Genomic DNA, 17,663 nt, shown 5'->3' with positions numbered 1-17,663 from the left:
ATCAGTTGTAATTTATCATTTTTATTCCTTATTCCAGTATGTTGTTTTCCTCGAAACACTGAATATTTTGAGACTCAAAACAACATAACAAGCTGTCTAACCTGCCTAGTTGCACAAGTTGTTTTTTCTAACTAATGGAAAAACATTTTTTTTTTGCAATTCCATGGTGCACCACCGCAAATCTTGCACACTTCAGCTTGAACATGTTGATCCTCTGTTGCTCCTCAGGTGGAGTTTGAGTGGCTGAGGCAGTACTGGTTCCAGGGCCGACGTTACGCTCGATTCTGCAGCTGGTGGACTAAACCCATGGAACAGCTGGAAAATGACTGGAAGGAGATGGAGCGAATGGTAAGAGTGATGGAGTGAGATGTAAACAGGGTCGGAACAAAATCTGTGGCCAGAGTCAGAACATCCGTCATTCACAAAGTTCTACACGTTATGCTTTCAGCTACCAATACAGTGTCGAACTTTCAGCAGTGTTTAATGCATTTTGAAGATTTCATCCAATCCGCCACCAAATAAAACCTAAAACGTTGCAGATTCTTTGGGAAGCCAAGCCATAAAAAAAGAGAGAGGTTTTTGAATCATTTACATTCATGCATTTGGCTAACACTTTTATCCAAAGAGACATACAGTGCATACATTTTGTTTAAGTACATGTGTTTTCTAGAAATAAATCAAACTCAAAACCTTTGCTCTTCTAAAACTATACTCAATTGGTTGAGTTACGTTCATACTTTTTTAACACCATCATAAAGTCTAATTCTCCATTTTTTATTATATCTTTTGGATGTCATTCAGAGTTTAGTAATTTAGTAACCCCCACTTTAATAACAGTTAATCACAGTTGATCAGTACTGTCAGATTGAGACATGTTTGATCCACATGTGCTTGTTGAGAACACGTCTCTGCAGCTTGTTTCAGTAGGGGGCACTGTTGCATCATCTTAGTGTCTCTCTCTCTTTCTTTGGCTCTTTGAGCAGTAATCACATCTAATGTGCTGCTGGGGCTAAGGACCAGCTCTGGAGCCAGACGCAGTGTGTGTTTGTGTGTGTGTGTATAGAAATGAACCACCGTGTCTTACTCTCATTGTGATATACTAATTCTCCCTTCATCCAGAGACAGAACTCTGATTTCCACCAAACATTTGACGTGTTTTTTCATTTTTTTTAACAAGTAATATAAATAGTATTATGTAATTAATACATTTTCATTTTAAAGTATAAAAATTATATTTATTTAAATTATACAAAATTATAGAATGTCTTGTTGAATTATTTGTATGTTCATAAAATACACATATGTATATTAAAAATTAAATTCATATTTTTAACTAACTGCATACAAGTATATAAAAATTTATAAATAAAATACTAAACTTTGTCACATAATATAATATAATATTTTATATTAGACTCATTAAAAGCAAAAAAAAATTCTAAATCTTTCTTTTAAAATTGTCATTTTCAGAATTTATTTTTTGTCATTTAATATTTTTTCAGAAAGAAAAAAATAGGTATCAAATTGTTTTGACAATTTTTTTGTTATTTTTATCTTTCTCTATTTTAAGTTATTTTTCTGTTTTTAAATTACATTTAATGTGATGATCAGTCCGCTTTCTGCATTTTATAAGTTGTACAAATAGAAAATTCCCAGGATTTGTTAGAGCTTGAATAAATCTCTCATGAATGCGAAAGCACTTAGACAATAAATATTCATTTGAATTCCTAATATCTGATATTTTCACGGCTGATTTAAATTCATTTAAGTATGGCAGAGTGTTTGTATTATTTTAACAGACAGTCATGGCATTTAACACAGACATGCGTTTATCTCTATTCTTGGGAATAGTCTCCCTCACCTTCCTGCACTTGTCTTGGTTTCAGCAGTCTGTGCGAGGCCGGGGTTTTGCCGGTCCATGTCTTTCTCTGTGCGTTCACCCTCTTCCTGCTGTTTATTAAAACGCTCCTCTCCCGTGGGGGTTTCTCTCTTTCGTTTTCCTACTCTCTCTTTTCTTGTCTCTCTCTCTCTTGCTCTTCAGGCTGTTGTGATGCAAATTTTCACCCCTCCATTTGAATGACATCCTGATAAAACAACTCTCTCCCTCTCTCGCTCGCTCGGTGTGTTTCTCCCTCTCTTTCTCTCTTCAACCTGTACATCATGAATTAATGTGAACTGCTTAATGGAAACAACGTTGAAAATATGGCGGCAAATAGAAAAGAGGAAAGATGTGTGAAGGATAGACATTTAAATGTGCCTAGTTTTTCTTCTTGATAAGATATGAGGTAAATGTTATCGAACATCAGGTCTCAGGCCCCTCTCCTCAATTTCTCCTCACACACATACACGTCTGGTCCCTACAGAAAAGCTATCGTACTCCTCATACACCACTGACATTTATTTAGTTTTTTTAACAATGACACACTCCCTTTGTGTCTCTTTTTATCATGGCACAGGAGAGATAGTCTATATGCAAAATATTTTAAATACCATCCATGCATTTAAAAATATACATTTTCTGTTTTGCGAGGGTTGAAAGAGAGACAGACTGCTAACTGTCTCTCTGTGTGTATAACGTTGTTTTAGCTCTAATTTGTCACTTTTTTCTACTTCTGTCGCTCATAGCATCACATCTAAAAGCTTTTCTCTCTGTCTCTTTTCTGTTTTGTCATTTGAAGCCTGTGTACAAAATACTGCATGTGTGTTTATTGGAGATTTTGTCTACTCGACAGATAAATCAATTGAGTTATTTACAGTATTATTGTTGGCCTGTGTAGCGTTGTGCACTGAAGCGGCCATTGCATCGGGTCTCAATGCTTTTACAGCATATAACGCCACAAGTGTTGCATTTTTAAAGGTTTTATAATTAAAATGTATTACAATTTTACACGCGTCTCAAGACAAATCTGTTTTATTCTGTAAATATCGGTGTACTGTATATAGTGTTCACACAAAATCTGCACTGATAAGTTGCATTGTAATCTCCCATTAAATGTTTTAAAGTGGAATAAATTTGCCTTACAATACTTTCTCGATCGATTGTTGCGGTCACTTTGATTTTTCAAACTCAAATACTTGTGTTAAATACTTGTTTATAAAAGACTGTGGGAAAGGTAACCAGCAGTATCTTCTTTTCCACTTCAGCGGTCTGTTTATTTTTGTGTGCGCGCGTGTGTGTAGGGTCGTGCCCAATAACCATTTCATAATTTCATCCTCTCTAGCCAATGAAAGAAAGAGAGCGAAAGAAAGCGAGCAATCATGACTGCAGGGGTCACCATTGATATCTGATTACGTTATTGACCCAGCGTGTGTGTGTGTGTGTGGCAGACAGGAAGGTAAGGACCTCTCTCCCCAGCGAGAGACACAGGCAGAGAGTGAGGGTCAATGTAAATGTTATTGCAGTGTGAGCTCATTTGATCAAAGCCACTGAAAGGTTAAGCGAATCCAATCTGGTTTAGTGTGTCTGAGGGCAGGGGGTGTATATGTGTGGCTGTGCAGAGAGGCAGACGCAGTGAGGGGATTATCGTATAGCTGGTGAAATGCTGGATCTGGTGTGGAGCGCTTCTCTCTGTCTCTAATGCGTTTAGACAGCAATTGGCCTTAATAACCTTTATTGACTTGAGTAGGTCAGTGCCAAGGATCTAATTATTCAAGTGTATCAATTTCATCTAGTTTCGAGCTGCCTCGTTCTGATAATTATTTTAAGGTCGACCGGGGCAATTAATCTCTATTCACTTATTTGATGAGTTTGTAAAACATTATAAATGTAATGGCTTTGCTGCGCATTCTCATCATAAATAATATTACAGTAGGCTTATTGTACTAGCGCAGGCTGCCGGCACTTTTTAGGGCTGCAGAGGTTTTCTTCTGGTATGCGCCTGCGTTGCTCTTTATGGTTTTGTCTTTGTGTTGTTATTATTATTATTATTATTTTTAAATCTGTGCATGTCGGGACTGTGTTTTACTGTTGTTACTACTCTGTTATCAATTTGAAAATTGTGGAAAAATGTGGCTTTTGGTAGTTACAGCCGGAATTCCACATGGAACAATTCACCCGTCGTCTTTTTTGTGGTTTAATAATAAAAATATGTATGTGAAATAAAAATAATAGCATTTATAGCCTCATGTTTTGTGTGTAGTGTTTAAACTAGCCATCTGCAGTGAGTGTGTGTTTTCTGTGTATGTGTGACTGCTGATTTTTTTAAATGAAAATTATTTTCCTATGGAGACATTTCTCTCTCCTTTAATTTTCTCAGGATAGAGGAACAGTTGTCTCCTGTCAGAGCAGAATGAATCCCACTTTAATCCCAGATCTGTTTACCTGCGTTTCTCCTTCGGTTCACCTGCTTAAACAACACAGCAGTAATTACCCTCCCAATTTCTCCTATTACACTAATAAACGCTAAATAAAACGGCTTCTAATAAATTTCACAGTAAGGGATGGTTTTTACTGGAGAATGAAAGAAGAAATGAGAAGAAGAAAAGAGACAGGAAAAGGGGGGCAGAAGAGGGAAACGACGTACAGTAGATTTTGCGGGCAAAAGGTATTTATGATTCCCTTTGAAGTCCTTATTGAACAGGGTAAGCTGAATTTTAGCAGGCCGTGATACTGGGGAGGGTAAATACTTAAACCCCTTTGGAGAATTTCATGCACTGATATGTCACTTGCAAGCTGTGTGTTTGTGTTTGTGAGCGTGTTATTCTACCTATAGAGAGAGAGAGAGAGAGAGTAGCCATTAGCTTTGTACCTGCATACAGTTTTAGAGATTCTTTGGGCAACCAGGCTACTAAAAGACGAGCTATATTTTTTTGGAGGGGAGAGCTCGGTGTCTACAGGTCTGAAATCTCTTGAATAGAATATAATAGGATATTTATAAGTACACACACAGACACGAACACTAACAGGAACACTCCAGCTTCATATACCATTAACAATTCTATTGTACATTATTTTACTGTATCTTTTAATAAAAGTGCTTTTAATGAATACCTTATCACTGGATTTGAACATAGTTAGCTATTTTGGTTTGGAATATCTAGCAAGTACACTAGATACTCAGAAATGTAACATAATTTTACCTTTGTATTTTTTTGAGCTTGTAAAATAAACATTTTTATTACTTTTAGACAACCCTTTGGGTTTTCTGTACAGTTGTACATAAACAGACACTGCTGTACAATTATTTATTCATTTATTATTTAATTCAGTTTTGTGTGGTTCATAGTTCGCCATCCACTAACACATTCACTTGCTGTTTAACTGAGCAGATCTTGGCCAGAATAATCAACAAACGGTCATAATACTGGCTCAACCTATTCTCCAACCCGTACAATTGCTTTTGTCCATTTGACCAAATACGACCAATAGATGCATTTACTAAATTAGCGCCTCTACCGGCAACAGGTGAAACGTAATATATTAGGGTATAAAATTATATTTTGGGGTATAATTTTGCTATGATGACATGTGTTGGGATAAGATTTTCAATTTAAATCGCCAGGATGAATCGTATTTTATTACTATTAAGGCATTAAGGGCAAATTACGTAACCATTTTTTAATTATATGATATAAACACAGCATACAAAACAGTCACAACTTTTTAAAAATGCACTCAAAATATTCCAAGTGTACCTAGGTCAAACAATCAATTTATTTGAAGAAAAGATGCAAAAGTGATGACAACCGCTGTAAATATCAGATCCGGACGTACACACTGATTCAAAAACTGCCGCCAGAAGAAGCAACGTCATCTATGATTGTGAAAAGGCATTGGCTCTCTTGTCTCTTGTTTGCATCATTACGTAGGCTAAGAATGTGAAGCGCTATTGGCTCTTGTGACCGACTACGTCATGCTGATTTATGTTGGAATGAGATCTGACTGTGCGTTTTGATCACTTAGTTCTTTATATAAAGTAATCGTCTGGCTTCAGTTCGCAAGGTTTGCAACGCGAATGGTTTGTAATACATTTATACTGTTTTCTGCAATAAATACCTGACTGTACTTTTACTTGTGTGTTGTGTTTCATATGGTTGAGAAGTGTTTGGGTTTAGGGTAAGGGTGAGGGTGGGGTTAGATGCTCCAAAATGTCTTTAAAACCATAAATGTTTATGAAACAGTTTCTACATTTACAAATTTATAAAATTAAATGTGTCTAATCTGATGTATAATGTAAAAACCTTAAAACATAACAACAGGTTGTAAAAGCTACTGCCGTTAGAGGACACTAATCCCCTAATACGTCACTTTACGTCGTAATAAGGTGCTTGCACAAATGACCTATGAGGTCGTTATTTTTGGAGGACAGTCTCACCATAGTCAAGTCTTTTAGAAATATAAGCATCAGTAATTTGATACAATATTGTTTTTAATATAGATTATCATACAGCCCTGTTTTTATTGTGTTCCATTATTGAGTGTTATTAGTATTGTCACGTGCAGACGTTTGAGTGTTGATTGTAACTCAGCGCGTGCTGGAGCAGACAGTCTCTGACAGCAGCTGAACTCTTTGAAGTGGAATTTTATTTTTCTTAGAAAACCAATAAGTGCTTTACGATGCCTGATCTGTCTTATCTCCCGAAACCCTCCTCGCACTCTCGATTTATTTAGCGCTTTGTTTATTTATTTATTTACTCTACGTTTTTTCGGGCTCACTCCTTGATCACCGAGATAAGCGGTTGAAGAAAAAGAGAATGAGATGTGGAATTACAGACCGTGACTGATGAATCAGTGCTGGGGTTTACACACACAACATACACTGCACATACATGCTCCATAAAATCCACAGGAGACACACACACGCACCTGTCAGTCAGGTAGAGCCTAACCTCCTCTCTTTTTCTTTCTCTCTCTGTCCTATGTGTCTATCTATCTCCTCTATACCGTCTTTTAATTCCTTAAATTCACCATGTTGGGGCTCTTAACTGAGTTAAGCCACGGCTCAGGACAATAAGGAAAAGAATGGGCGAGCACGATGACAAGTCACTGTAAAATTGTAGGATTCGCTTGAAAAATCACAAAGAAAAGAAGGAATTATAAGAAAGATATTAAAGATAATTTGAAAGGTTTTAGAAAGCGAAAGGGGCAGGAAAGAAGATATGAGAGAGAGGTTCTGAAAGCTCAGAGTTTACAGTGAATGTGTAAGTTATTCAGAAGTGCAGTGTAGTGCTGATGCATACTAAGAAGTTGAAGTCTTTGTTTGTTTGTCTTTGGACAGACGTTGAGAGTGAGGGATGACGCCCTGGCTGAGATGAATAGACACTGATGTGTTTGATAGTAAACATCCACTCTCGATCTTTCTTTCCGAAGGGAAATGTTCCTGTAGAAATCTGTTATGATCTCATCACTTTCAACTCACTCTTCTCTGGGTTTCGCAAAGGTTCAGTGGAAAATGACGGATGATTTTGCGCCTAAACCAAATTCAGCAGCTTGCACTAAGACAGAGGAGACTTGACCACAAGAAAGTGAAGAGCACATTTTATCGGCAAGGACAGTTGAAATTGTAGCAGATTGGTCTTGAAAGATAACTTCTTTCTGAACCGATCCTCGTATATTTTTTTGGTATGCATTTTTTGAGATACATCAAGAAATGGTAGATGTTGGATCTCATTGGGATGGCTCTTTGTTATTTGGGCTGCAGTAGGGATCTGTTGTCGGCTAGAAATATCTGTTGGGTGTGTGATATTGCAGTTTGCTTGTTAAATGTTTGAGATATTGGACCATGTAATCATTTCCAGAATCCACCAAGTTTTAGCAGGCCAGAAATCGTAAGAGTAACACTGTCTTGTAATGCACTCTGTTTTAATGCTGGCCCTTAGCTGGTTTCAGCACCAACAACATAAACAAACGGCTTTTGTGGCCCAAACTTAACTTATTGTAGCCTTTCACAAAAAATAGAGTCCCTCTAGAGTAGATTATTTCTAGAGATTCACCGATATATCGGCCAAAAATCTGTATTGGTCAATAAAATCACCTTTTCACATCCCATAGTCATGGCCAATATATCCTATAAATAAAAAAACACGAAAATGCAATGAATTAGAGCTTTGTGCATAGAAAATATCACTAGTTTAATGTTAAATATTAATCATTTAAAAAATGTATAACATGTAGTGACATTACGCACTGCCTGAAAATAGTCTCCTTGATTACTTTCAATAGCTGGGGACTATTTTCGGGCACTGCGTAATATCACTACACCTGCTACCGCCATTTTTCATCAGCAAAGTCCTTGATTTTTATGCCAGTTTAAGAGTATACTTTCTAGCATATCTGCCTAGAAAATCACAACTTTTAATTTTCTGTCGGTCTTAGTACATGATGTAACTACAGAAGAGACCAGTTTTAAATAGGAAAAATATCAAAACTCTTTGGTTATTTTTTTTGCGCGATGCTAATGGTCTAATCAGATTTAAAGTGCCCATCTTATGACTGCTTTTCCACAAGTTATATAGGTGTATGAGTTCCATAAAGCATGTTTCAAAAGTTGTTTGCTCGAAATAGCTTGTAGGAAAAGATTGTTACCCATCTCTAGTAGCCTCTGTTTCAGGGCAGTTCAGATTGTGCCGTTTTGAGCTAGTCTTACATATTTATGAGCTGCTGCTCCTTTGATCACGCCCCACTACTAACGTCATGTGATCGTGCGCATGCTCAGTGGTATCGTGAGCAGTACAGACCATACTGTGTTATTATTTTATATATTATTATTATTAACGGTTTATGTTGCCAACAGACAAATCATGCGGAAAAGTATCACTAATAAGTACACTACAGGAGAAGAAACTCATGACACACAATGATTCCAGATTAAATTGTGATGTTACGTTAGCAGTCACAACAATAAACTCGTTTTCCCTGGACAATGCTAACATATTCCCATTATAAAACATTTTCAAACGCATTATTTTAGCAAATTACAGAAATTAAGACCCGGTGGGGGATGTATACTGCTTGTGGACCGCGTGCTAATTGCTAGAAGCTAGCGGGAGGTCCGGACCGTTACAGTTATTAGAGGCTCGGGGGTTAGCCTCGTCAGAAAAGCCGGGGCGGTAAGGCCCGGTCTCGGTGTGTCAAACTCATCATGACACACAAAGATTCCAGCGTAAATTGTGATGTAGCAGTCTGAACAATACACTCGTTTTCCCTGGACAATACTAACATATTCCCGTTATAAACATTTTCAAACGCATTATTTTCGCAAATTACAGAAATTAAGACCCGGCGGGGGATGTATACTGCTTGTGGACCGCGTGCTAATTGCTAGAAGCTAGCGGGAGGTCTGGACCGTGTATATATCTATGCGGACCGTAAAGTTATTAGAGGCTCGCCTCGTCAGAAAAGCCGGGGCGTACGGTCTCGGTTAGTTTGGCAAAAAGCTTTTAGCTCTAGCATCATAAATGTAGTATTTTGTGACAGAAGATGACAACATGCAAAATATAACGTGACTTCTTACCTTTTGTGATGAAACAACGCGATCGCGAATCGAATCCAGTCTGTTTCAGATGTGTGAATGATCCATGAAAGTCCAATAAAATACATCCAATTACCATTTTTGTCCACAAATGCTTATAATCCGTGAAATATAGATACATAGTCTATTGTTTACATCAGATTTCGCATGAAGGTCTTATCGCCTACAATCTGAGGACTGTTTGCGTCGTAACACACTGTATATAAGATTACTCCGGGTTCCAATAACCACGCGTTAAAACTTTGTTTTTAAAAGTAGGTGGGAGTATAATCCATAATATCCAAATAGCGCTGTTATTTCCGTGAGAGATGATAACAGCACAGAGCGTCTCATTCAAGTGACTGCTCTATGCTCTCTAGCTACCTGGTGGGTGGAGACCTGCGAGTGGGGTGGTGGGCGGGAAAATTCAAACTGAATGTGATAAAAACGGTTTGTTACGTCACAACGGAGCTAAGTTTTAACTGGCGCAATTTGAGACTCAAGGCAGAGGACATTCAGAAACCTGTATCTCACTCAAAACAGCATGGATGGATTTTTTTCCAAGTTTGTATGCGTGTGGGAGCATCAGAGACACAAATGAACACCCCAAAACCCAGAAAAAGTGAGTTTTTCATAATATGGGCACTTTAATGAATTGTGCTAAGCTATGCTAAAAGTGCTAGCGCCAGACCCGGAGATCAGCTGAATGGATTCCAAAATGGTAAAAATCAAATTTTTAACTCTAGGGGAGCTGGAAAATGAGCATATAAAAAAATGGAATGTCCTTTTAATGCAGGTTAATATAAACACCAAACTATCAGTATATGCAGATATCATATATAAATAGATATCTATAGATTATATCCGTGTCTCTCTCAATAACAAGTAAATTACCTTAATTTGAATCATAGCTAAAGCATATCAAAGCGTATGTACTGTATTACACTGATCTGATGTTCCTGTGTAAGATGAATCTATACAGTGATAGCTACAGATCCTTGAATTCCTGACTGGCTGCCAAACCTCTCTTTCGCACAGCGGTGATCCATGCTCGCCGTCTCCTCTCGTCTTTAGTAAAACAAAAACATTTATATTTTCGACAAGGTTAGTTTAGCCAGACCAATAAACAAATGCAGACCGGAAAGGCAACTTTGGGCCCGGTGCGTAACCGTGACATTTTGCGTGTGTCTGATGAATCCGTCTATACACGGTATATCATGGCCCTTCTTGCCTAATTCTTTATAATACATTATATTGCACTATAAAGAATTTGCTGATATAATTTATTATTTGTTATGACAACAAATAATCCATTATAATCGTGTTGAGGTAAAGCGTAATAAATGTATCCTTTATTTTTGCCTGTATGACGTTGTAAATTCTATTCTCTGCTCCTTACTGATTGTGAGTGCCTGCTTGTATCCGTCTACCCACTTACATTATTCTTACATGTCATAGCAAATGATTGCTGCACATATTTCTTAAGGCGTTCTCACTGGAGGTATTAAGCTATCAGATTTTGGAAAGAAAATTCTTTTATTTGTTACACTTACTCATATATAACTAATTCACTGGAAAAATGTGTCCTGCTATACAAGAGCCCTCAGGCTTCCCGAAACCACTGACGCATATTACTTCATTCACTTCACTACTGATATTTTTAGCTTTTAGATGACATATAAATTACACAACACTGTCTCCTGTAACATCATAAGCTGCAGTCAGAACTGCTTGGGTTAGGTTTCGTTGTTTTAGCAGCGAGCCAACGCTAACTACTCTATCAAAACAGTTTTCCCAAATGTCACTTTTCAGCCACCGTAGAAAAAAAGACACGTAATGAAAATGGCTTCAGGTCTGCGTGATAGTCATCTTTGCGTAGAGTCCACATTTGTTTAATGGTGAAAATGAATCTGTGCGGATTGAGGAGAGAGTGAGGTTTTGGCCTCCCTCCCACTGCCAAAAGCTTTCGCTGGCAGGATAAAGTGGGTACAAGATTTTAATCTGTAATCTCCAGAAGATCCAGAAGGAGATGGAGGTGGAGAGAGATGTACATATGTGTATATACGTGTTTACGTATGAGAGTAGAAGTGCGTGAGTGAATCAGAGAGAAAGTGATACAATAAAGAGACAGCAGTAATGTTTATAAGAGGTGGATATTGTATCAGAACCCATTAACCAAGTTGTCATCATAACTTACTGTTAGAAAAATAGCACCACAGTTGATGGTACCACAGTAATGTACTTTATGCTTTGATACTAATGATTGGCATATTCATGTTCTGTGGTAAGCATGTGTTACTACAAATAATACTGTGGTATGTGTTAAAAACATTTAAAATGCATTTTCTGTTGCTTGTATTGTTAATTAGGCAAGGCAAGGTTTTTGTATAGCACATTTCACACACCGAGGTAATTCAAAGTGCTTCAATGAGATAACATACATGATACATGAGAATTTAACAATAAAAAAATAAAATAAATGCGATTTCATAAAAAAAAATGCGCACCCCGATGCTGCTCGAAAAGGCGCTTTTGCGTACTGCTGGAATTTTAGGGATTGCTCCGTGCATTATTGGTAAGATATTTATTAAAACGTGTTAACATTAATGTGTGTTAGCAAAGGTGCAACAGTCACTGGCCCGATTGGCCAATTTAAATATTTAAGCACAACAAGACTTGAAACAGATCTCACGCGATCTCTTTGCTCACGCATTGTTTGATAAGTTTTGTTTGCGCGCACCTCAAGCGCGAGCACGATCCACACCTCAAGTGCTGCGTCCAAAACCGCCTACTTCATACTATATAGTACGTGAAAAGCAGTAGGCGAGGCGAGTAGTATGTCCGAATACATAGTATTCGAAAAACAGTAAGCGAAAAGTACCTGGATGAACTACTACTTCCGGTTAGATTTTGCAGTGTGCATACGATGGACACTTCACTATCCCATGATGCCCCGGGAAAGGAGTTATCCAACGACTAAAGCTGTGTCCCAATTCAAGGGCTGCAACCTTATGAGCATTCGACCTTAAAAGCTGAGCACTCGGTCTTTCGAGGTGGAAGCCTCAGAAGTTCGCGAAGAGAACTGAAATGAGACGGTCTAACCTTCGGAGGACCCATAATTAGCGTCACCTGCTGCACGCGCCCACATGCACGTTTCTGACTTATTAAAATAAATATGACATAAGAAAAATTATTAATTTATTTTAGAAATATGACACGTTGATGTATATTAAACTATTCAACAGTATACCAAATTAATCAACCTTATAAATATACGCAACATAAAAAGATTATTATTAACACAAAACATAACTTATAATAATAAAACAGTGACAAGAAAAAAATGTTTTCTGATAAATACACTTTTATTTAATAAAGGTTTTAATTGTTTATTTTAGAATATCCAGCCATTATATGCAGCCGTTGCAGACGCGCAATGACTCTTGGGATATCCTCGGCTGTTAAGGATCCATTCGTTCTATCCTTAAAAGCGCGGAGAAATGAGGACGCATTTTGAGGCTTCATTCTAAGCATCCTTTGAAATGGGACGGCCTTACTGGCCTTAAGTCGCGCTGCTGTGACGCAATCGGTCTTAAAATACGTCCTTAGAAGGTCGCAGCCCTTGAATTGGGACACAGCTAAAGAAGAGGCATGCAGCTCTTTTCACGCTGGAATGACATGACGTGATGACGACTTTGGTCACGTGATGTAGGAACATGGCGGATGTAGTACGTCTGAATCCCATTCACACTACTAGGATTCATACTATACAGTACCTACTGTTTTAACTGCAAGTAAGTAGGTACTTCATCTCATTCAGTACCTACTGTACAGTATGCAGTTTTGGAAGCAGACAAGGTTTCAGACAGCTTGCTAGTAACTGACACAAAATGGCAACTGAGTTGGTTTTCTTGCACTTGAGCGGACATTTTAAAACGAAAACATCTCAAAATGCCGTGATTATAATAGTCAAAGTCTTTTACACATTAAATAAATACAAGCAGATGAGAAAAAAAATGCGTGTGTAACAATATATTGGATCCATACATTTAAAGTGACAGTGCACCCATTTTTAGAGTATAAACCTGATGCTGTTTTTAATATTAATCAAACCACAGACAAAAAAATCATAATTTCCTTGTCTTGACTAAATAACATTTGTAACTTTTAATAAGAATGAATCCAATATACAGGTACACAGTAAAGGCTATGCAGTATTATCTGATACTTTATTTAGTTTCTGTACTCTACAAGAAAATTACAGACCAGCCTGAAAACATGAACATCACTGTGTTTATTTCATTTGTATGTTTGTTCTATTGTATTTATTTGTGTTATTGCTCATAATCAGATTTTTTTAATTTCTGACCATTTACTTGTATTTAGCAATATTTGAAATTTATATGACTTAGAAGACATTTATAAAGGTTACATGTGTTAAAACAATAACCAGGCATATTTTATTTTATATACATCATCGTCTACCATGTTTAAACCAAAGTGATATGGCGAAGAGAGTAGTCAGGAGATTAATGATGTTGACAGCATGTAGGATGTCGGCGCTATGAATAGTGTGAGTACCAAGCAACATCTCCAGGTGCTCCTTTGAGAAACAGGACAAAAAAGTTTTGTGCACCCCTGACTATTGGTCAGAATAGGACCCTTGTTAATACCAACTAAATCCCAAATTCTATACGTTGACTGGCCCTACAGTATTTAATGTAAATAACATAAGTTTTTGTGTATTTTATGCGCTGTGCTTGAATCTTTTGAAATTATATGAATTTGTACGTATTTTATGAGATGGCTAATTCTAAGTTTATAAAGTGAATCATACAAAAATGTCTGAATTTGATCATACAAATTCATACAATTTGGCCAGCTCATGAAATATGTATGAATTGCAATGTGATTGTGTTGTTATTACCCACCTCATTTTTCAAACTGAACCTTATATATCATTCCTTATATATCATTGAACCCTTAACCCTCTCTACTCCTAATTTGCACTGCGCAACAGAAACAGGATTGTGGTATTGTGACGTTATTCAAAGCTTTTGGTCTCCAACTGCCTTTTTAAGCCCAGTTTTCTTTCACCTAAGAGAGCGAGAGAGGGAGGAGAGACAAACGGAGAAAGAAAATCACAAAGCTTTTAGGCTTTGCCTCATTAGGTCAAGCAAAAAGCATATGTCCAGTTGCCTCTGGCTAGAGGAACTAAAATCCCCGGCACAAAAGACTTCTGCCCACAGTGATGCCCCACAATGCCTTTAAACACTCTCACTTTTTGCGTCTGGCTCTTCAGCAGCTGGGCTTCTATTATCCGTCCCCGCCTCTGTTCTCGGACACATTGCTGTGATGTTGTGAACACATTTTTCTAATGTTTTACACTTCATATAATCCATTCTCTCAGCGTGCTCACTCTGAGGGGAGAGGTAATTGATGAGCCTCGGAGAGCCGGGAGGGTCAATGTGGCTGAAAGGCCAAGCTCTCAATCTCGCTGTCACACATACAAATATATACATGCAATGAAATTCAGTTCAGGGGGTGGGGGTGTTATATAAATACTTGTGGAGCCACTATTAATGCTCAACGAGAAGCACGATGCACTTAAAAATGTCTGTGGTGACGTGAGAACTATTTTTTGAACAGCCGAATGTTTGTCTAACTGAAATAATACATGCAGAATGAACATGTCAGCGACACTGTGTCCTTCCTGTTTTGTATGTTTTACAAGATGATACAGTCAAATACAGCTGTGTAACTTTCGTGAGCCTGTCTGTTTGCTATGCCAATATATGTTTTCTAAGAAATGCCCCCTGGCTGTAACGTGTGCTTGTATCATGTGTTACCTTTATAGGCGGAGTTTTGCGTGTATGTTTGTGGGTGCACCTACTTGCAAACAAGGGTACTACAATACTTTAAGATTAGCGAGAGAGTTTAAATTAATTAAAACATTTTAGCCTTAAAGGGATACTCCAGCCAAATATAAAAAAATGATCCCATGATTTATTCACCCTCAAGCAATCTGAGATACATATGCCCATCATCTTTCAGACGAGAACTTTTGTTGTTATTTTAGTAAATGTCCTTGCTTTTCCAAGCTTATAATGGGAAAAAACAGGGATCAGGAAACAACTTCGTACTTTAAACCCCAAAAGACTGCATTCATCCTTCACAGAGGTAATCCACATGGCTCCAAGGGGTTAATAAAAAAGTTTTTTTCGAGTAATCAATGCGATTTTATAACATTATAAACTGTAATAACTAGCTTGGATGGCATCATTACCAGTTATTGTAGTTTATAAAGTTTAAAATATGTTTTTTTTTTTTCAAAATCACATGGATTATCCACAAAATACCTTTATTAACCCCTTGGAGCCATGTGGATTACTTCTGTGAAGGATGGATACACTTTTTGGGCTTCAAAGTCAGAAGTTGTTCCCTTATCCCTGTTTTCTACTCTTACAGGCTTGGAAAAGCAAGGTTATTTACAAAAATGACTCCAAATGTGTTCATTTGAAAGATGATACACATATGTATCATAATTAAACATGGGATAATTTTGATTTTGGCTGGAGTATCGCTTTAAGTTACTCAGTCTACCCATTAAAATATTAAGAATTAATTCTCATATTTCTCTTTCATTAATTGCTCAAACAAAACCATAAGTAGCTCTAGTCTGGGGGGGCAGTGCCCCCCCAAACACCACCTATGGTTACCTTAGCATTTTTTGCATCACACTACCTGTTCAGGGAGTCTATATGTTAAAGGTCCTTCTGCTGTTGGTCAGCTAGTATCATGCTGGACCTGTCACATAGTCCTGGTGTGTTTGAATGCGTGTTTATTCATCCCTCCTGTTAATGTGGGGTAAACCAAAGTGTGTTTCCTTGTACAAATACACACACCCGCCTTAGTTAGTCAATGCCCTTAGTCTCACCCTCTTCACTGTGGTCCTGAACCCAGAAGCGCTGCACAACATCACCCGGCTGACGACAGCTACCGTCATTCGTGGCTAAACAAGCACACACACACCACACACAGATAAGGTTGGCATATATAGGGTGCTAGATTGTGATTTTGTTTCTCTCGTCAGCTCGCCTAAAACACATCACACATAGACGCTCTCTCTCTCTCACACACACAAACATACACATGTGTATGTGAGACATCCAGATTGTGTCATCTGTGTTTAGTCTGATGCCGTTCTCTTGTGTGGCTCAACCGACCTTGTGACCCCTCAGTTAGAATTAGGCTTGAAACTCTTTCATGCTGGGCTTTCTTAGACAGGTAACCAGCGCTGACAGGTAATGCTTCAGTGAGAGACAGAAGTGCTGTCTCACGGATGAACGAGGTATGAAAAGAAATAAAGGAAAAGAGATCGCTGTGAAAACAGGTGAGGTGAACCAATGCTGAGAGCACTCTTTGCGTAGCTTTCTTAGCTGTCAATCATCATAGCTTAGAGTCCTACTACTGCAGAGACAGACAGCGAGTGAGTTTGGTGTCTTGCTTTTATTAAATATATAAAAACAATGACAACTTATTTGTAACATAATATACACACAGAATTGTGAGTTATTCAGGTTTAATCATTAGTGTTTGGTTAGATGTTGTTATTCAGAGTCCTGCTGCATCAGTGTAATATAGATTTGACCTTTGACTTTCGGGATATACATGTATATTGATTTCTTTAAGCACGGGCTAAGAGCTTGTCCATATGATTGGAGGTAAAGCCTCATTCCCCTATTTTATAATAAGAGTGCTTGTTTCTTTATTGTAGATGCTCAGAGATTTAAAGAGTCGGATGGTGAGGAATAATTGTAAGCCAAACACTGTAAAGTTTGATATGAATGTACAGATCTCCCTTTAAATGTTTCTTGAGCATATCCTAACTAAGCATGAATATATTGTGCATTATTATTCCTTACAGGTCTGTTGAATGCTTTATTATGATTGGTTGATGTTCCATGGGTGTTGATTATTTTTCAATAACCGCACACCTAACCTTTAAAATGTCTTAAGAAATGGCACCAGAGCAATATTTTTGATAACCGTGGTATAAGCGGAATAATTGACTCTGGTCCTTTGAATTATTAGAAAATAATGCACACCCGGCATAAACACCTTGGGTGTGCATTATTTTCTTATAATTCAAAGGCCCGTCGTCAATTATTCCTTTACTTATACCACAGGGCTGTTAAATGCTTTATTCTGATT

At 37.6% G+C, this 17,663-nt stretch overlaps 1 protein-coding gene across 1 annotated transcript in view; it reads left to right on the top strand.

Moving 5' to 3' along the window:
• fto (FTO alpha-ketoglutarate dependent dioxygenase) overlaps nt 1-17,663 on the top strand; it is a 160,757-nt gene that overhangs the window by 69,100 nt on the left and 73,994 nt on the right. Inside the window, exon 7 of the mRNA XM_065275782.1 lies at nt 229-348. Within this exon, the coding sequence (XP_065131854.1) occupies nt 229-348 (120 nt within the window). The remainder of the gene's footprint in view (nt 1-228; nt 349-17,663) is intronic.

The sequence above is a fragment of the Paramisgurnus dabryanus genome, chromosome 2, assembly GCF_030506205.2.
Source record: "Paramisgurnus dabryanus chromosome 2, PD_genome_1.1, whole genome shotgun sequence".
Classification (NCBI taxonomy): Eukaryota; Metazoa; Chordata; class Actinopteri; order Cypriniformes; family Cobitidae; genus Paramisgurnus; species Paramisgurnus dabryanus.
Note: the sequence above shows the minus strand (reverse complement) of the source record. Positions and strands in the feature narration are given on the sequence as shown.